At 43.4% G+C, this 21,855-nt stretch overlaps 1 protein-coding gene across 1 annotated transcript in view; it reads left to right on the top strand.

The window, feature by feature from the left end:
- LOC138568722 (extracellular calcium-sensing receptor-like) overlaps positions 1-21,855 on the top strand; it is an 87,677-nt gene that overhangs the window by 16,090 nt on the left and 49,732 nt on the right. Inside the window, exon 4 of the mRNA XM_069646505.1 lies at positions 3,549-3,672. Coding sequence (XP_069502606.1) covers positions 3,549-3,672 — 124 coding nt within the window. The remainder of the gene's footprint in view (positions 1-3,548; positions 3,673-21,855) is intronic.

The raw sequence follows: 21,855 nt of genomic DNA, 5'->3' as shown, positions 1-21,855 counted from the left end.
CACAGGAGTTCTGGGGGGGAGTATGGTTGCAAAGCTCAAACGTACAGGAATTGACTAACCAGGAGGGGAGCCTCTAGTTTAATTTGATAGGCCCGAAAGATGGTGAACTATGTCTGAGCAGGGTGAAGCCAGAGGCAACTCTGGATGAGGTCTGTAGTGGACCTGAAGTGCAAATCAGCCATTAAACATGGGTGTTTCAAGCAGAAGGTATCAGAAAAGTTACCACAGGGATAACTGGATTGTGTTGGCTAATTGTTTGGAGCGACAATGATTTTTGATCCTTCAATGTCAGCTCTTCCTATCATTGTGAAGCATAAGTCACCAAGCGCTGTATTGTTCCTCCACTTATAGGGAAAGTGAGCTGGGTTTAGACGATCGTGAGAGAGGTTAGTTTGACCCTAGTGATGATGTACTGTTGTGAAAGTAATCCTGCTCAGTACAAGAGAAACCACAGGTTAATGCATTTGGTGTATGCGATTGGCTGACGAGTCAGTGGAGCGAAGCTGCCACCTGTGGGATTATGACTGAATGCCTCTAAGTTAGAATCCCCCATAAACCATAACAAAACCATAGCACTGTGGAGCTTTAACGCTCACCTGGTATCCACGATGACATCACTCAGCCTGGTTGATCTCTTACGACCTCAAACCCTTCCCTGGAGGCTATTTGACTGGAGACTGGGACTGAAACACAGGATTGGAAGAGTTTAACTCCCTATTGTCTCTGTGTGCTTGAACCCCTTCTTCCCCGGGGTCCAACCCTTGCCTTTGATCCACAGCTCACCTTGTTTTCTTGGATAGTGTGCTCTCTGTCCTGCTTTCAGCGCAGGGGCGCGTTGATTGATGCGGGCTCGTTGCTGCCTGGTTACTGGCAAGAGTCCAACAGGTAAGTATAATGAGTCTTCTGAATAGTTCTCTAACTTTGTTCCTTTCCTTCCTTAGATGATGGCCGGCGTCCGGGGATGGTGGCGTGCTGCTGAGATGAGTAGCGCTGAAGGTGAGTGAGAGCGCGGTGCACCCCTTTTGTATTTGCATTGAACTGAGTTCTTTTTCTGTGTCTTTTAGGTGCCGCAACATTTTCAGCGTGGATGCCGGTTATGAAGAACAAATGCGGTGGGTAAGCGCGGTATGCGGCGCCTCTAGATGTATCCACGCTAACCTGGAGTGTTTTTTCCCTCTTGCAGATGGATGAGAAGTTCGGAGACAGAGTTCCGCCAGAGCAGCTGGGATTCAGGTAAGCGTTTGAAGCTCGTACAATATTTAACAATAAGCGAAGATTTGCAGAATGCTTATTAATGCCTTTTTTCTGTTCTTTTCCCTTTTCCTTAGGAAGCTGCGTGCCGGGATAGGAATGACACCGCCGAAGATGCCCGCAGAACAGAAGGAGCGATGAATGATGGGCAGAAGCGCCGGAAGGAAAGGGTGTTCCTAACAGTGCTCTTGTTCTTGCAGGAGCTGAGCGCAGAAGAAAGATGCAGGCCTAATGGAGACCGATCCGAACACAGTGAGTGTCACGCTGCAGGTGCAGAAAACGCAAAGCATGTTTCTCAGCCTGAGACCGCATATTCAGTTCTGGGAACTGAAATATGTGGGGGCATCCATCTTGTCCCCATCAATGCTCTACAAGTCCAATCCCCAATGTTATCCTATGGGAGTGAGTGAGTCTGGTGCCACAAGCGCCAAGTCTGACTCCAAGTGGGTCTTTGGAGGGATGAGAGGCCTTTGAGGGCCATGTAGGTGATCGTGGCCTGGCTCCAGCTTGACATCTTGGAGGGCTGGGGACATGAGGGGCAGGAATCATGACAGCAGCTTCAGTTGGCTTAGGTTTACCGGCCTCTTTGCCAGTGCATAGAGCCACTGACCTTGGGGCTCAACTGTGGGCAGTGTGGGCCACCTCACTCGCCCATAGTGCACCACATGTTCGAGGGGAACCTAGTGATAAATTATCAATAGAAAGCCTCATTGTGGGTCATGGTTTTCAAAGTAGCAGAGCAGCTACCTTGCTGTGATATATTGAAAGCCATCTTCTGAGCCAAGCTTTTCTCAAAAACACAACCACATTGGTAGTGCAAAAGGGTCTTTCATTTTTATTGCGCCACAGGGCACATGGGAAAATCCCACCCACCCTGGATGCATCAGCGGGGTTGCAGGCAGGCTGGGAAGCACTCTTCTCCCCTTCTGGTCAGCCTAGCAGACTAGATGGACTTGGCCAATAAGGAGGGAGAGTGCCAGGACTCAGCCAGGTAAGAGACCAGGGAATGGAGCTGGCAACTTAAGCCCCTGGACCCAGTACAGTGGCTTTAAGGCCAACACTAAGACGGCATCAGTACTAACCTCATTGCTGTCCGGGCATCTGGTCAAGCCGGCCCAGACAATCATCTTCTTGGGCTAAGCCTGACTGCCCATGTGGCTGGCGGGGGGGTTGGGGGGGAGGGTTTGTAGCAGAATGCTTGAGTCATGCCTAGACCAGATGTGTCCTAAATTAGTTTCCGGCAGATGCCATTCTGCACCCAGACTGGTGCCCCAAGAAGGTGGCCAGCTAAGTCCCAAGATGGCCATGGTTCTGCAATGCAGGTGGGCCCCATTAGGCCTGAGCGCAGGATGAGGCTTAACCGAGCCTGGGCCCTGAGGCCTAGGCAGGCCGGACCTGTGGTCTGACGGGAGTCCCGGGGAGAGCTACAAGGGCTCTATAAGGCAGTCCGGGACCCCCTTAATAGGCATTAGAACAAGGGCTCTTAACTGACCGGCTTCAGAGGGCCAGAGCAAAATGAGACAAGCACCAAACACAGCATCAAGGCAAATTCAGGGCCCTGGCTTGCCGGTGTTCCCTAAGGCAGACTGGGCCATTCAGGATTTGCACCCAGACATAACTAAGCCTGAGCACTCATCCCTCACCCAGCCATGGTGGTGGCCATGGCCCTCTCGAGAAGGAAAAACACCCCGGACAGTCAGCCTCTGATGTGGGTTGGCACCCGATCTGCCCAGCTGTGCTCTCTGCATGCCCTGAGAGGGGACGCAGCCACCTTGGTAGGAAAAACCTCTACTAATTGCTGCAACCCTTCCCCCGCCCTGGGCACTCAATGATGCAAGGCTCCGACCCTACCTGACAAGTTTCCTAGTTAGATAAAATACTCCACAAAGCAACCGATTTTATGACAAAGATGCAATTATTTGGTACATCCCTAGGAATCATGCTCCAACTAAATCCAGTATAATTATGTCTTGTGAGTTTGAAAATGTTCATGGCTGATAAAGACTGACAGTATCAGTAACCAGTAGGCACTCTTCTTTGAATCCTTTCGGGTGGTTTAAAATTGACAAGACCTTACAGGCTTCATGCATGTGTTTTGTGGCCTTCATTCAGCCCAAAATGAAATACACCAAACTACCTTGCCTATGCACAAGAGGGTTGAAGTCAAATTAATTTCACTATTCACTTCCTGCATATTTACTGTCACAATGGCTGCAATCACAATATTCTTACAATATAGATTGCAAAGAGGATAACATTTTATTAAACAGACGCTTCATTGTCCATCCTCTTTTCAGATACCTCCATCTGTCTGCAGTAAAACCTGTGCTCTTGGATACAGAAAATCCACCATTAAAGGACGTCCTAACTGCTGCTTCCTCTGTGTGCCTTGTCCAGATGGAAGCATAACTAACCAAACAGGTGGGCTAATTTACTTATTAACAAATGAATATTTAATATGGCAAGGTAAGATTTAGATTTTGAGTTTGATTTTGAGTATTTTTTACATGCACCAGACAGAATAAACTGCATTCAGGCGCAGATGTTTACTATGGTTTGTACGTTGATCAAGGTGTTCAAGGAGTAACGGCTGTAATATAGATCTCTTAGGTTTACTTAAATAGGAAGGTTTTTAGTGTCTTTCTAAAGCTTTCCAGCAATGAACATAAGCAAATAATAAGTGTTAGCTGGTTCCATAACTCATAACTTTGGACCAAAAACAGAGAACCTCCTATCCTCCTTTGAGATCTGTTTAGTCCGGGGTATGGTCATTAACATTTTATCTCCCGATCTGAGATTTCTAGTTGACTCAAGGTGGTGGATCCTATCACTCAAATATTTTGGTGCGTGATCGTAAAAGCATTTATGCATAAGGCAAGCCATCTTGAACTTTTCCCGATCTTCCACCATCAGCCAGTGGAGAGATCTACGCGAGGCTGACACATGAACTCTTTTTCCCAGATGGGCAATCAGCCTAACTGCTGCGTTCTGGGCCCTTTGAAGTCTCATCATCTGTTTAGCTGGGATCCCTGCCAGTAGGCTGTTGCAGTAGTCGGGATGGGAGTTAGTTAACGCCCCTACAACCACTGGGTGATCTTCTGCTGCCACAAAAGGGAGCACCTTCCTGAGCATATGCAAGGAATAGTACACAGCCTTCACCTTGGCGCCTACCTGGGCTTCACTACCTAGGTTTTCCTGCCATATGCATCTGAGGTTCTTTACTTTCCTTGAAAACTGGATTTCTTCTCCTAAAATCTGTGGGGTTATATTTTGTTTTTCAGCCCTCAACTTGCTCCCTCAATAGAATTTCCTCTCTTTTGGCCGCATTAAGCTGTAACTGATTGCATGCCATCCATTGTTTTAATTTCCTGCATGCACTGTTCAATTTTTTCAAAGGCCTCCTCTATATCCTCTGTTTCCACATAAATCTGGGTATTGTCAGCGTAAGTTAAGGTATGTGCTCTTGTAAAGTGCCTTTTTGACAATATTGTTAGCCTCACTGTACATGGCTCTATAAAAAAAGACATGAGTGATTGGGCAATATCAGTGTGATAGAAGGATAGACAGATACACAAAACTGTAATCTTGATGAGTGACCTGAAGCACCCACTGCCCGTGCAGTGGCCTGGTGATTGGATGTGTGAGAAAAAAAAACATTACCAGCTTGGACAGATCAGGAATTTACCTAGTGGTGGCTTCATTGAAGGTACACTAAAGCATGACTAGGTTGAGCACAATGTATGACACAGGCAAATGTATAAACCTATTGTCAAATGTGTTAGCGGACATTGAGCCAAAGGGAAAGGTATTTGGGTATGAGGCTTGCATGATGTGCACTGATATTTGACTTGTTTGTGTGTAATAGCTGACAAACACAAGCAATTCAAATTCTTGTGAAATGTACTAACATACTTTGAGTGAAGGGGAAACATTCTTTGTTGTGTGCAGGGAATACAATGTTTGCAGGGTCCTGCTGCTCACTCAGACAGTGGCAGGGAGATTGGGTGTGATGCAACCTGCCTTTTGCTTGTACTAAGGATGACTGTGCATAGGGGTTTGCTTGAGTGATTCTGTGCTCATGCACAACTTGGTTGAGTGCAATAGCTGACCCACTCAAATATATGAATTTATTATCAAAATTGTTAGTGCACTTTGAACAAATGGGACAATTCTTTAGGTTGTATGATTTTAATGAATGGTAGAGTGTGCATTGATAAAACTAGCACTTGAATTTCTTCTCAAATGTATTAAAACACCTTTAGTAAATAGAAAGTCTTTGTGGTATGCTGGGGCAGACATGTTTGCAAAGCTTTGCTGAACAGTCAGGCTTTGTCTTAGTGGTACGGTGATTGGGTGTGAGACCCAATGCATCACCTGCCTTGACAGAGGTGGAATCTGCACTGGGGTGGCCTGCTTGAACACAGACTAACACATAGCATCGTTGAGATCAATAGCTGGCTGACACAAGCACTAAAAGTTCTTTACACATTTATTGGCACACTATGAATAAAGAGTACATGTCTTTGGAGTGTGCTTCGTGATGGAACTTGCAATCAAAATTACAATGGTTGAATTCAGGAGCTGACGCATACAAGCACTTGAATTTCTAGCTTAATTTATTGATACTCTTTCAGTGACCGGAACAGGCCTTTGAGGCGCGTGGCTTGATTGAACATGCACTCACTGAAGACCTGGTGGAGTGCAATAACTGCCACATAGATTTTCTTGTCATATATTTTAAAAGACTTTGAAAGAATGAGAAATGTCTTTTTTATCTGTTGGGACAACATGGTTTGAAGTGTTTTACAGATTAATCAGCCAATGCTATTTGTGGCTGGGTGATTGGGTAAATGATGCAACACATCACCTGCCTTGTCGGCGGAGGAATATGAGTTGGGGAAGCTTGATTGAATATCTGCTCACCCATGACTTGGTTGAGCTTAGTAGCTGGCACAAGCACTTATATTAATTTTTTTAATGTACTAGCACACTTTGAGTGAGGTGGAAGTATTTGGGGCATACTGGGAAAGAAAGGTGTTTGCATGTCACACCCATTGAGTACTTGAATTTTTTGTCAAACATATTAGCACAGTGTGACCAAAGGGGAAGACTTGATGGCAGGAAATAGCTAGAAGCATCTTGCAGTTGAGGCCAGAGGTGTGCTTACTGCATCCCCTAACACCCCTTTGGCCTGTTCATTGTATGATGGCAATGGTGGTAGTGATGAATCTGGTCAGCATGATAATGACCAAAGTGTTGGCTAGAGCCCACCTTGTCACAAGGAAAGGAAGAAAGAAATATATAAGTACAAGGATACTGTGCCCTACCACAGCTGCAGCTGTGAGCCAGTGGTATTGATGGAGGAACAGGCAACCCCTGAAACAGTCCATGGCAGCAATACCCCTGCATGCGTTCTGAGAACAGATATTCTGCAACGGACACATCCTGTCCACACTCTCTCTGAGACACCTAGTCAGAAACCCAGAACTGTCAGTGGGGTTAATTGCCAGCACCAGCCAGGCTCACACAGCAACCGTTGACAGATATGGCACTTCTTACCTTTGAAGAGCCCCAGGTTTCCTTTCCTCCTGCTTCTAACTAAGAGCCAGTGGCAACTACTGATGCTATTTCAGAACTACAGCGCATACCTTATGTTTGTAGTTAATTTGTCCTGGGTCTAGTGCTGAAACATGCCACTTACACAGGGTATAAGCAAATGTTGCCCCTTGGGAGCCAGGGTTGAATCTGGGTAAATGATCCCTGCTTCGTCATATTAAGCAACATCATGTGCAGGAATGGAACCAACAGACTCAGCGACAAAACCAATGAAACAGTGAAAAATTAGCAGCATGCTGGCACTGCCCAAATTATTACCACAGAAGCGGGAGCTATGCTAAGCCTGCAGCAAAGGATTGCCAGCAGCAATCTAATTCATATAAGCGGCAGGGAAAGACTGTCTATGTGTGTCCCAGTCTCAGTTAGTCATTTAAGCAAGCCAGAAATATCTTCATACCCATCCATGAGTAAGGACAGAGAATGCCAAACTGGCAATAATGCTAGCAGTAGACCGGTTACGAAATGCATCTGTTGAAAACAAACCTTTTTGCGAGCTGATGCCGACTGGCAAATTCCCAGCTGGAATTACTTTGCATGGAAGCTATACCTCAATGATGTGTTGCAGTAGTTCCTGCTGTGGGAAGGATTTTAGACAGGTCGAAGGGTAGTAAAGTCCATTTCACAGTGTATATATGGATGAGCGGCTACAGCACTGACTTCATGGCTTTACCGGCATATTGGGTAACCATGTCCTCTTGTGGCCGCACTGGTGAGCATGAAGGGTCATCATTGCAGAATCATGCCATCCACCCACAAATCTCTTTATGGATGCAGTACAAGCCTTTGAGAGCAGATGGCAGATAGGAATATGCATCTGGCGTAAAGGGAAGCAGTTAGTGGCAGAGTGGCTAAATAGCCAACAGCTATCCTTGGGCCTTGTGGCAGTGGCCAATGGCTCCAATGTCATTTGTTCCCTAAAGCCAGGCAACATAATGCATGTGCACATGTTCTCTAACTTGTGAAACACGTTTGGTTAGAGAATACTCCTCTGACCACGAAATGCTCTCATTTCAGCCAGTCATACAATTAGGGAAATGTTGTGTAACGTTTAAAAGGAGCAGCAGAAACTACCACACCAGCAGCTGAAAATGCCTGTGCCAACCATCTGGAATTCAGCCTTACATTTTCATGGCCACATGTGTGAACAAGGCACTGTTGTTCAATGTTGCCATCTACCTTCACAACACAACATTGGTCTGTGCCTTCATCACACCAATCCAGTGGCAGCTCATGTGCATTCTCTGTTCTGTGGCCCTTTGAGGAAATCACACTGGTTGTTAGCCATAGTTCTTTGCCACTATGTTTTGTACTTTCATTAATATACTTGCTGGAGATTAGACTGTCCACAAAAGCAATGAAGCATGAGAGCACAGGCAAAACAGACAACGTGACAGCTCAGAAAGAACAATGGGCCTCATTATGAGTTTGGTGGTGGGGGGAAAAAGTGGAGGCCTATCAGCTTGTAGTTTTCAAATATAATTTTCTTCTCAGCCATGCCCTATGGACAACCTTGGTAATAGCAAATACCGAGCTGCCAATCTTAATCTTTTTTATAATTAACAAAATAATTCAAACTGTTCTTCTGTTTCTGCTTAATTTTAACATTAAATACAAACATGGTATCACAAGGGATCCCATGATTTAATGCAATTTGACAGCAGTAAAATGCCTAGACCAAATTAAAAAAAAGGGGAATGGTCAAAATTAAGTTTAATACAATCAAGATAAGACTCCTAGCCAAAAGCAGCGTTACACTCCCAATAGTTCAAGTCCGAAGACGAACCTATGAGGTCCTTATAGTGAGTTTGGTGGTAATTTGGCAATAAATCTTCCAATTTACCGCCAGACTCGATGTTACTGGCAGTTGGTCCTGTGGGTTTACCAAAGGATTACAAGTGGTGGTAATTCCCCAAAATGTAATTCAATAGGACCGCCTGGGGATTTTTGCCTGATTTACTGCCGGTTATTTACTACACAGTAAACCCACACGTGTTTGCAGGATAGTGGTGGATTTACCTCTAGCTTGTTGCTGGAGGTAAACCTGACACGTTACCTCCTAATTGATAACTCAGCAGTGCAGGATAATGGCAGTAATTCTGTTATCACCAAAAAACAATTAGTAGAAATGGAATTACCACACATTTGTTTCCTCACAGCCAAACTTGAAATGATGCCCTAACTTGCAAACCATATTGGCCTTCTCTTTATTGTGGAAGGCCTTTCTAACCATCTTTTTGGTGGTAAAGTCAATTGCAACTGGATCAGCCCATAGTTCGAGGTGACTATATAATTTGCTAACTACTGGACATGTCCACACCAAGGAAGTATGCTGCTAGCATCCTGTGCAAAAAAAGGTACTGCAATGCTTCTTTATAAATAATTAAATGTGAGGAAGGCCAAACTTGTATCCAATATAGAAGTGGCTTCATTGCAATTAAGCAATCAATACATCTCAAATTAAGCTGTTCATGTAAGGGCAAAATTGCAGTGGTCTTTCGCATTTGCAAGATTTGTTTCAAAAAGGCATTTTCTGATATGGCTTAAGCCAGGAAGGGGCCATAGATTACCGAGCCATAAAGTGCAGCCTGCCTTGAAAGCAGCTTATAGATTATATTAATTCGTTGCACATCATCATTCCTATGCATCCACCTGGCAATTGCTGAACTATATGTGACAACACCCCAGCCAATTTCCATCATACAGTAGCCTCATTGTTATGAAATGCATTTAGTGAATTAATCAGTGCAGAGTAGATATTTAAAGTCTTTAGCACTTCCCACAATCTTACCCTTGGAACACCATTGAAAGCGGCTTACAGATCGATGAGTAGAACATTTTAATTACTCTTTCTTAATTTTACGTATTTTTTAATCAAAACGAAAAACCTGAAACCCTCATCCTTGGTGCTCAAGCCAGACAGATACTCAGCAGGCAAGGGCGTCATGGCATGGTTCTCTGTAATCCAGAGATTTCATCTTTCTGGTAAGGTTCTATCAAACATTTTCCCCACCCCATCAAACAGCGAAATTGGGCAATAGTTAAACGGATTTACATGCTCACCATTTCAATTAATAATGATGACTTCTGCTTAAATCCACTAAAGTGGAATAATTTCTACAGATGTAATAGCTATAGATAAAAACATTAAAATAGTGTCCATGTAGTTGGTTCAGTTTTTAAAATATCTACAGGTATCCTATCTGGACTGGGTGCTGCGTTCCATTTCTGTGCCATGCTTGCTGCAACCACCTCCTGATGAGAAACCTGAAGAGGGGGGCAGAGATACCCATTCTTCCATGTATTCATCTTACTCAACATAATAAAACCTCTGGTTGCTTTATACAATTATTGAAACTGAATAAACCAGAACATTTCGGGAATAGAGGCAGGGATGGACAGAGCATCTTCCATAGCCCCTATTCGAACTAACTTCCAAAATCGCACATTGTTATTTTCTTCCGTGGCGTGGAGAAGCATAACCCATTTCTCCTTGGCATACTGCCTCTTCTTGTTATCAAAAATGTTTTTTTTTAATCAACCCAAATCCAACCAATAGTACTAGGTTCATAACCATCTTTATTTTTCAAATGCTGTAAGAAGTGAGATTTAACTACTCTACACACTTCTTCGTGCCAAGGATTAGTTTCCAGTATTGGCTTTCTCTTCATTATAGTCATTAAAGATTGGACCCTAGTTACAATTTCCTTCTAAATAGTCAGGACTTCTTTATGAGTAATCAAAGGACCCAAGAAAACTTTCTCCACAGACGGTAAAGCAACCTTGTAAATACTTGGTAGCATATTCTCAGCGTCAAGGCGCAACTGCTTAATGGTACATTGAGAGAGACCTTTAGCAGCAATTGGTATGCAATTATGGGAGATGTCTACATTGTGACAACAATCTACTAAATTAGAGATTGTCAGTGCCAGGGGCTCATGGGCTCTATCTTGCTGATTTAGAGCCCAAAATTCCTTGACCAACCTCCACACAACAAGGTCAATGAGAATATGATCTGACTAAAGTGTTGCCCACTACAGAAAGTGGCTTTGGTTGTGCACTCCACCATAGCACTCCTATTGCAAGTTCTAAGCCCCAGTAACGACCACAGAAATGCCACTTACATGGCACTTTTTTCTTGTCCCTTCGGGCATGTGGCTTGCAACTCTGGGATATCCCATGCCAAGTCCTCCTATTCATGATACCATATTAATGGTTTTTAATGGGCAAAGGCTCAAACAGAAGATTCAGACATCCCAGAATGTCTCCACTTATCCACTTGCTCCTTAATTAAATGAATTGTCTGGGGCATCTGTTCAAACTTTAGGTCTATATTAAAACTTTCATTGGAGAATGTTAGTACATATCCATGTCCTTATGTGTAATTCTCCTAGATCACAAGAGCTAGTCACTACCATATTTATTTCCCAATTCAATTGTTTATCTAACCAGAGTAAGAGCCCACCACTGAGCCACCCACATGGGCCAGTTATAATGGGACTAAAATATGGAGTGTAATGCTGTAATGCTGAAAATGTTTTATCTGGTGCTCCCGGGTTTCCCGGAGGCAGATAAAATGATTATCTCTCAGAAATCAGCACCAAACCTCATTGGATGGATTATTTGATAGCCTAGCGATATTCCAGGAAAGTATACATGAATCCAGTTTTGTAGGAGACTTTATTTCCTTTGGACATTGAAAGCTGGTATTCCCAACAATTATAATGAAATAACCAAAATAGGAGACACTAATGGACACACCCCAGTAGGGAATGAGACCAGGACTAAGTGCAAGTGAGGTAAAAGAAAAGACTTTATATAAAGTTCAAAACGGGGCACGCAGAGGACTATGCTACTCCGAGAGCGCTCTGCCCAAACAACGAAAGATACACATTGTATTACAAAAACACGTCACCTATGAAGTGTGCTATAGGGGGTACAATTGATAATGTTCATTGGACGAAAGGGACTGGTCAGTATGCTACATATAGGGTTGATGCTTCAGGATTGGTCGACTTCAGATTGTAACTTCTTGGAGCGCGTGGGTCAGCTGGGCTCATCTGGGAGGGGTGCAGGGTCAGGCGATGTCGACGTTACTGTGATTTAGACTATCTAACATTTGCCCTTTTGGACAAATATATCTTAACATTATTCATAAATCTCAACATGCAATATGTATCATTAGACTTTTAACCTGGATAATAAAAAGTAAAGATACATAGGTCCAGGTGTCTTATCTAACACAGTGGGCCTCATTACGACCCTGGCGGAAGACCAGTTACCGACTCCGCCATGGAGAAAGGGGGAATTACCACCCCATTGCAAGGTTGGCGGGCGGTAATTCCCCCTTCCTCCATGGCCCTTCCCCATTCCAATTTTTGCCCCATAGGGCTCAATGGGAATGGGGAAGGCGCTAAGTACGGTGCCGCAAATTGCGGCACCGTACTTAGCACCAAAGTCCCTTCGCGGGTCCCTACTTTAACGGCTGGTAAAACCAGCCGTTAAGGTCGGGTCCCGCAAAGGGACCTCGTAATTAGGCGCTAATAGGTTAACGGCGCCGCAGCCTTTTACGGCGCCGTTAACCCATTAGCGCCTGGGTCGTAATGAGGCCCAGTATTTCAAAAGTACATTAATCAATATCTCTTTGGATCTATTGTGTGTTTTACTCTTTGTTAGTACAAGGAAGAATACATGGCAACATGGGATTAGTGAAAGGGGGTGAGCTAGAGTGGCACACAGGCGAGGGGCATGCAACTGGTACTTAAAAGAGGAGCGGTGTTAGGGGGCTTGTGGTGTATATTTCTTTAGACGGGGTCTGCTAGTGCAGAGGCAGGTTTGTGGAGATGGATGATTTTTTCCAGGACCAGGCTTCAGCCCGGTCACACACAGGCCAGTGATGTAAAAGGAAGAAGAGATATACAGAGTTTATTGCGTTACACTTTGCGCCCAAGCTTCTGTGAGAACAAGACAGCCGCGGCGACAGCAGAGGGGAGGAGGTGGGGGGTTGGCATACTGGCTGTGCGCAATGGATGAAGGTGAGAGGTGCAGGCCTGCCTTCAGCATTTGCATGCGGCCTACTAGAAAATGGAGTTGGTAGTTAACACAAAATGGAGTCTCATGGCGCATAGGTCGTGCACAGTTATGGGTCATTCAATGGTAACCCCACACCTTGGCCACAGGTATGCTGTCAGCCATATAATGAGTATATCATGTGCATTGTTAGGAATGAAGGGGGGCCTGGGAGACACTTCCTCCTTACAACATTTAGAGCTAGTCTTTCTGTGTGGTTGTTCTTGTTATCAATGAATCATGCAAGGACACTGTTCTTATTATCCGCCACAAAGGAGATACCTCATCAATAAGAAGGCTTCTCGGGCTACCCTGTAGAACCTTTCAGTTATGCTGGTATACATTCTCCACAACACTTTAATAAGAAGCAGTCGAAGGAGTAGGTCTTAATTCAATAGCACTACCTTGTGTAGGATAGGTTGTAGAATCAGTAAATATTGGAACTCTGATTGGTTTGTGGGATCATCAGATCTTGTGTGTTTTGCCATCAACATTCTAAGTAGCCCCACAGCTAATAAGGATTTATTTTCCGAGCCCTGTGAGCAATTTTCTCAGATAACAGGAGATGTCTCTCTGTACCTCATGTGGAACCATTAACATTCATCAAAATTAGTCTGTGGCTTAGCAAAATATGGGAAGGTCCCCTCGCTTTACAAGCATAGCAACAAAAGCCTCAAAGCCAGCAACCCATCATAGAGAATTCAGATGACTACCACTGTTCTAGTGGAAAGCTGCAGGGCAATGGACTGAGGGTAGTGGCTATTGTTGTTATGAATACTAGTAGCTAAGTGTCGGAAGATGAAATTATACTATGGTGGTGGAGATGGTGATTGAAGGTCACTGTAGTGTGTCAAGGTTGATAAGAATGTTGTTTATGCCCTAGAGAGTGTAAAGTAACACGCATGCTACATTTTGACTGTCTTTGTTCTGAGTGTAGCATATGGGTACATAAGAAATGTCCCTGCATTAATATACCACGCTACCTGGTGATCTGACTGAGTTGCTCACACACCTTATCATTGAAGCACAACTGGAGCGATGAATGAGCACATAAAGATTTCTCCTCACTCCATAGGTGAAGGGGTGCTTATGCAACTTTTGCCACACTTATGCAGAGAAGGGGCATGCAAACAATCTTTGCCACATTCTCACAGGAAAGGGGACACTCACACAATCTGTGCCACATGACCCCAGAGAAGGGGGCACACATTCAAGTTTTCTACACTTGGACAGGGAAGGTGGCTTAAAAGGAATTGTTTCCGCCCTTCTGCAGGGAAGGGGTTCACATGCAATTGTTGATATACTCAAAGAGGGAATGGGCACAGACACATTTTCTGTCACACTCCTGCAGTTAAGCGGCACCAACCTTATTCTTTCTGAACATAAGAACGCAAATGTGTTGCTGCACTCCCACATGCAAAGGGGTGCACACACAATTCTTTCAGTGCTCTCACAAAGAACGGAGAGTATACCTTAATGTGTCTGCCCACTACAGGGAGGGGGGACCAAACACAACTTTTGCAGCACTATCACAGGGACAGGGTACAACCCTTATTTCTTTCAGAGTCAGACAGGGAACGTGGTCCGCATACAATATTTGTAGCAGTCTCGCAGGGAAGCATGTGCACACCTAATATCTGCCACACTTCCGCCAGGATGGGGGCAAACAACATCAAATAATTCAGCAATCCTACAAGGAAGCAGCAACATATACATGTTGTTTTGCTCTTCAGCAACGAAGGAGACACACACACACTTCTTGCTGCACTCCCATGTAGAAAGGAGTGTAGACACAATTTGTTCCATACTCCAATAGGGATGGGGAGAACAACTTAATTTGTCCTCACTCCTCCAGGCAAGAGGGTGCATGTACAATTTCTGCAGCACCCTCAGAGGGAAGGGGGAAAATACACTATATTTTTTATGCTTCTACCAGAAAGTGGGTGCACACACACTTTTCGTTGTGCTCCCACAGGGTGTACCACCACGGGTAAGTGACACACACCTAATGTCTTCTGCATTTCATCACAGAAGGAGAATGGGTGCTCCCACATAGAAATGGGTGCTTGCATAATTTCTGTAGTACTTCCACAGGGATAGGAGAGAAAATCCTAATTTTGTCATCCCAAAAAGGGAAGGAGAGAAACATGCAATAGTTGCAGCACTCTTGCATGGAAGGGACATACAGAGTATATTTGCCACACTCCCACAGGTAAAGGATGCACACACAAATTTTGTAGAATTCCCACAAAGAAGTGGGCATAGACCTAATTTTGGCCATATTTCATCATGAAGGAGGAACTCACACAATCCTTTCAGCTGCAGGGCAGGATCTGAAAACACATCTTTTGTTCCACTCCCACAGTGAAGGGGGGAACATCATTTTTGCGGAACTTCGTCACTGCAGCAGACGCACACAAACGTTTTGCTGCATTCCTACACAGAAAGGGGTGTGTCATGATGGCCTGGAAAACACAGATTAAGAACCAGAAAACCTGAAGTAAAAAACAGAAGTAGACAAAGTGAAAGGCAAACCCAGCTTAATAACATAGAATAAAACAGGGACATCATACAAGCAAAAAGATTGCTGCTCTCAAGAGCACTCATACGAAACAACGTGTTTTAAAGCAAACTTTCATCATAACTGACGTCACACTACAGTCTTTGTTACAAAAACCTTTGGGGTGAGGGGATTGGTTAAGAGAATTGACTATATACACATTCTATACGGTTTAAGCTTCAGATTGGATACTATATTTCTGATGGCTCCTCCTGAGACCACCTCTAATTTGATAACAGTAATAAAACATCACTTATATGATTGACTATTGGTTGGCACAATACATACTGGACGGCTTAGCATTGAAGGTCTTGACTGGTTGGCATTGTACTGACCAACCTTGGAAAACATACAGGTCATCAAGACAAGAGCCAGACGGGAATAGGTGGAGATGTCCATGGACTACTTTATTTTCAGTTAGGGTTGTTTGTATTATACCAATAGGAAATAGGCCATTAGTAGTGTGACATAGGAATCAGAGTGTGAGTTGTACACACAATGTAAGATCCTTATAGAACATCTGAAAACTTGCCGTACTTATGGTATTTCTACTTGTGTGGTTTTAAGCATAATGTATATGTTTTATGTACGATGATCATTTTTATGATTGTTTTATGAAATTTAGAATCTTAATAAAATTTTGTGATAATTGATACCACTTTTTGTTGTGGGAAGAGTGTTTAGTGACACCTAAGTAAATATCGGACTGTCTTTTTGTTTATACAAGTGTATGCGCACAGAGCAAGAGGTCTGTTTTATCCCTACCTGTGATTCAGTACCGTTTTGAGAATAGAACAGTTAAAACATATACCATCCCTTATTCCTAGACCATGAGCTAGGCTGATTTTGCTGTAGTTGGCCTTGTAAGGCACCTTGTGTCTGGGAATATGCTTGAGGAGTAAGGCAGGTGTCATATCTATGTTTGTTGCTAATGAATAGACAATGTTCTTCAGTTATGGGTCAAGTGTGATGAGACCGCATTTGGAATTATTTATCCTGCATTCTTTTGCGATTTTAACTAATATTAGTGCAAGTTTTATAATTTTCTCTACCACTGGGACTTTCTTGATCCATTCCCCATGAAGTCTCTGGGCTTATAATTATTCTTCACCTGGCGTTCAAAGGCTGGTTATTCTTCTTTAACTTTAATTAGACAGGGGAGTATTCTTCTAATGTTCTGGGACTTGTTATCTCGTGCCTTTTCTGCAGCATTCGGGCCACCTTAATTTCTCAGGGACCTTGGCTTTGTCTGCATGGCCACTGTCTGAGCTCTGCGTGAATCTGCATTTCTATAATTTAGCATTTTGAGTTCTACTGAAGCCTTGAGGCCTTTCATTTACTTTGAAGTGAGCATTTTGGAAATGATGGCTGCCCATTACTGTTACGTTTCTATGTCAGTGAATTATAGACACATGCCGTTCATGTTGCATTCAGCTTATGTATTGCGTATGTTAGTATTCTTCATGTCTATATCCTTCGTCAAGAGCTATCACTGTTGTCCAGTTTATTCCTTCCTCATCAACCCCATGCAAAATTACTCAGTCTTCCCTTACTATTGCTGCTTCCAGTTCTATTGTAATGACCTGCCCTTCATCCTCATCCATGGGTACTTAGGGTCTGAACAACAATTCTGTGGGTAACTGTAATAGTCTGTCCTGTATTCTTGGAAGCCATGCTTATAATATGGGTGACCCATAAAGGAAATACTTCTGGTTCTAGTGCCACAGCCCTTTGTTCTTTCTGACCATAGAATGCTGTTGTGAACCCTCTTGCAATTACATAATGAATCGCTAGGGTGAAATATATTATTCCCTAATCAGTAAATGTCATTCTCATGTTTAATTTGCTCATCAAATCTCTCCCTAATATGTTGAATGGTGTCTTATAGTGTATAATGGAAGCGTGGACATGTTGTTTCCCCAATAGTGATATGTAAAGCGTCTGTAAAAGGAGCCATAGTTGTCGCCCCAGAATATCCTTGTGCATTCATGGTGACGCCTGACATTTGGAATTTCCCTTCTCTAACACAGGATTGAGTCGCCCGCATATATACAAGGAAGGAAAATGTTTTGTCACCTATGGGTACTTTTTTTTTATTGTTGCGTATTTAGCTTACAAAAACCCTTACTCAACATGGAGGTAGAAAACAAACAACATTATAAAAATACATTATCCATAAAATCATTCAATATGCTACAAAGAAGACAGAAGAAGAATTCATCATAACTAAATAGTGTTTCATAAATCGTATCTGCAGAGTTCATATAAAAATCGATGAAGAACACTTACATTTCCAAATTCATTTTTTCCAGTTCATCAATAATACCTTCTAAAAACATATTCAATGCCACAATTAGGGATATGTTTAGGCCCCACATACATCTGCTCCAAAAAAGATACATAGATACTTCAGAATCCTTGTCAAATCTATTGTTGAGGGTCAAGGCACGCTGCGGCTCAAAGTGGGGACAAGCAAGCACTAAGTGCTTAAGTGTCTCTACAGAGTTGAGATCTCCACAGAAGCGACAATGGAGGTCAAGAGCACCCAAACCCGGCGCACCTTTATGCCCCCAATGCTGAGTCCTCTCAAGAGTCTGTATTTGATTAAGCCTAAAGTGCATGTAGACGGATCTGGCCCTGTCACAAGGGAACCGCTGCAGGTAAAGGGGTACACATTCCCTAGCATGGCCAAAATGTGCATATTCTTTGTAAGTAGAGTAAGAGTCTACATGATCAGCTGTTTCCACCCAATCTGCCCTAAATAAAAACCTCTTCACCATTCCTGGATGTTGTACAAGATCCTCTGTATATAAGCCAAGAGAGGATAGTAGTGAAGTCATTTTAGAGCAGAATTTTCTGACGGATGTGGCGGAATTGGTTGTGGCAACCTCACTTAAAGTTTCATACAGTGTATTTGTTGGAGGGTCACTTATTTTTCTAAATACAGAAAGTTGTTTCCAAAGGTATCTAGCTTTAAGGGATACGAGACAGAGCTCTCGACGGATGACTGCATTGGGGACTGCCATGGATAAACCAAGAAGTTCTTTCCACAGTTTCCCCTGGATTGTATTAAGAGCCAAACTCAGATAATGAGTACAGATGCCAAGGCCATAAAGTAAAATTGGCTTACATTTGGCGAGGTAAAATCGCCTTAATGGTAGCAATGAAAATTGACATACCCTAACTTTCAAAAATGTCATGTCAGATCTGAATTTGCCCACCTTCTCATTAAAGCTCTGTTTCCAAATTTTTAAGATGACCCTATTTGTGAGATTATAGTACAGATAAGTAATGGCCTGAACGTGTTCTACCAATTCATCTCCCATGGTCCATCTATAAGTTGGGATAATTATTTTTTTCGAAAATACCATCATCCGGGATTTAGATGCATTCGGCAAGAGGTTATTCACCATTGTATATTGATAAAAAAGATGCATCTTTCTCCTAAGTCCACCCGGAGTGCGGTCTAGTAGGATAAAGTCATCTGCAAAAGCCATCCATTCCACTCCCAAGTTCCCCAACCTAGCCGGTGCAATGGAAGGACCATGCCACATGCCCTCCACATCACACAAGTATAGGTTGAAGAGCATTGGGGCGGGCGAACAGCCCTGCTTAACCCCCACATTTGTGGCAATTACCCCAGACAAGGTACCCTCTTTGAACAAACAAACCCTGATAGATGTGTTCATATGGAGAACAGCCAGGAGCTGAAAAATCTTGCGGGGGATCTTCAGGGCCAACATCTTTGACCATAGTTTTGCTCTTATAACCCTGTCAAATGCATTTGAGAAGTCTAATGATGCTATAAAGACCTCTCCTATGTTGGACTGGTGTAGAGAATCTCTTATATGAGCCAAAATCTTACCATTTCAGTTGGTTCCCAGCTCTTCTCTGAACCCCACTTGAAATTTACTAAGAGATGAATTGTCCCTGACCACTTTATTGAGGTCTCTTAGGAGCAAAATGCCAAAGACCTTACTAGCTGCATCTATGAGCGCTATAGGTCTGTAATTGCTCTGATTTAAAACGTCTCCCTTTTTGTAAATAGGCACATTGATACATTGTACCCAAGATTCCGGGACTGTGTGGTCTCAAAGATTAATCGAATATGGGTTTCAATAAGTACGCCCATATCTCAGGTGCCGCCTTGATGACAAAAGACGGAATTCTGTCCGGCCCGGGCGCTCTGGATGACTTAAGTTTATTAATGGCCCAGATAATATCTTCAAGGTCCCAGGAGCACCCTCCCTTAACCGGTGGCCCCAAGTCCATGTCTAACCCCATGGCAAATGTTTCAGGCAACGCAAATTTGTTCATATAAAAAGTACACCAGTCCTCAGCTTGGATAGGACAGTCTAGTCTGTCCCTAGCAGGAGCTAAGATTCTATTAACAGTCGCCCAAAATTTAACATCCATGCCATTACATACATTTTCCATCATCTGCTGGTGGACTTTCAAGTATTGGTCCATCTTCAACGATCTGACCAAATTTTTATGTCTCAAGATAATCTTCTTCTTCAAAGCCTGTGACTCATTGAGCGAAAGAGGATATTTTTGAGGCTCATCAGGTCCCTCCATTTTTTAAAGTTTGGAACTATGAATTCTGGAATCCCAATTGATGTTCTCAGGTTCATGAGTGGGGTGTCCCCTCACCTTACTAATTTTGTAGGCACAAGACAGCAAGATGTTATTATACAAATTCCCCCCAAATTTGGGAACCTCATCCCCTAAATTCAAGTGGGCAGCATTAGTCAGATGTTCTAGGATGCAGGTGTTCAATCTCTTTACAGTATTCCTATTCCACCTGACCATTTTCCCTTGCTTTGTCAATGAGAGACCCATATACTCTGGTCTTACTTGAATACCAGGAAGGGTCATGGTCAAGGTAAAAAGTAAAGGGATGTGGTCACCCAGATTCATATCTATGTGGTTCAAATTGCCACAAATTTGCTTCCATCCATTAGATACATAGAAGAAATCAATCCTAGATCTATTAGAGCCCCTCTTCCACGTATATTTAGGTAGATCTGAATTAGGCGGATAGTCACCTATGGGTACTCCGACTCTCAGTTCCTCTTGTGAGTCGAGTATAACTGATAGGATGGAACACATCAAGTATTTCTGCGGGCTGTCCTTTTGCAGATTTAAGTCCAGTCCTGTACATGTGAAAGGGTTCTCTCTCACTAGCGCCAGACTCCCTATCCTAGGTGTGGATGTCTGTGGCAATATACTTGAGTTCCATGGTGCCACTACATTGTGCTTGTGCGTGTGTCTCCATCTGAACCTGCAGTGTCTGCATTGGTGCTTGCCTTGGTGCTTGTTGCATTTCTTGCTGTGTCGGTTGCATTTGTGGCATTTGTGTCCCATACTGTGTGTCATCTTGGATATAATATTCAGATGGCTCTGCACTGTATAGGAGATATGTGTTCCCCCCTTGGATCGGCTGCTGGACAATTCTGTTGAATCCCTCCCCTGTCCCTACATAAGTGTCCAACATTGCTGTGTCTGTCCTCCAAATCTAGGTTGTACTCCATTAAACCCTTCTCCCTGTGGAGCCTGAAATCTGAACCCTCTGCCTCTGGGTGCCCCCCCTGCAGGAAGTAATTATACCCTCCACTTCCTGCAAACGTCACATTAGCTGTCGGTTGTAGCTACTGTGCTTCTGTATATTGAACCCTTCTTTACTTGTCAATACTGACCCTTCCACTGAAAACATTGCAATTTTTTTTCTGAACTAACTTTGCTTCCTCCATCTTCCTGTCCTGAACTTTCTGTCTTTCTCTTGTTTTAACCGGCAATGGTGATCAATTGTCAGCTGAATCTCTGCCCATGGCTTTGCTTCCATTCCCACAATCTTTTTCAATTGCATTTGCACTGCTTTCAGCAGCCTTTGGCATAATATATGATAAAGAAATAGTTATCTTTTTGTCCCGCAGTTCTCTCGTCTCTAACCACCATTTTTCTTGAATCTCCTGATTATAAGCAGTCGGATCTTCATAGTCAGGCATTTTAGCAGTCATAAGTATGCTCATGTCTGACGAATCAGGGTACTAAACCATAAGTGTTCTTCATATGTCAGCTTGACAATTGTTAAACAGTGCTCCTTCATGATTGGTGTTCTGTGCTATCACTCCAGGACAGGCTGCCCATTTCCAAATGTCATCTGTCTGTTCCCCTAATATGGCAGCAAGCAGACATTGTATGCCACCCACTACTAAAGTCAATCTCGCAGTCATTCTTTCTAATTCATAAAACCATTTACACGCCCCAGATGTCAGTGTTGGCAGCTTCCAAACCAAATTAATTTCGTCCATTTGTGGCCATAGCATACTGTGGCAGTCACCCCCCTTTCTCTAATAAAG

Source organism: Ambystoma mexicanum, chromosome 2q (assembly GCF_040938575.1).
Source record: "Ambystoma mexicanum isolate Mex_15411 chromosome 2q, UKY_AmexF1_1, whole genome shotgun sequence".
In the NCBI taxonomy this organism is placed as follows: Eukaryota; Metazoa; Chordata; class Amphibia; order Caudata; family Ambystomatidae; genus Ambystoma; species Ambystoma mexicanum.
This window is presented reverse-complemented; position numbering and strand designations above follow the sequence as displayed.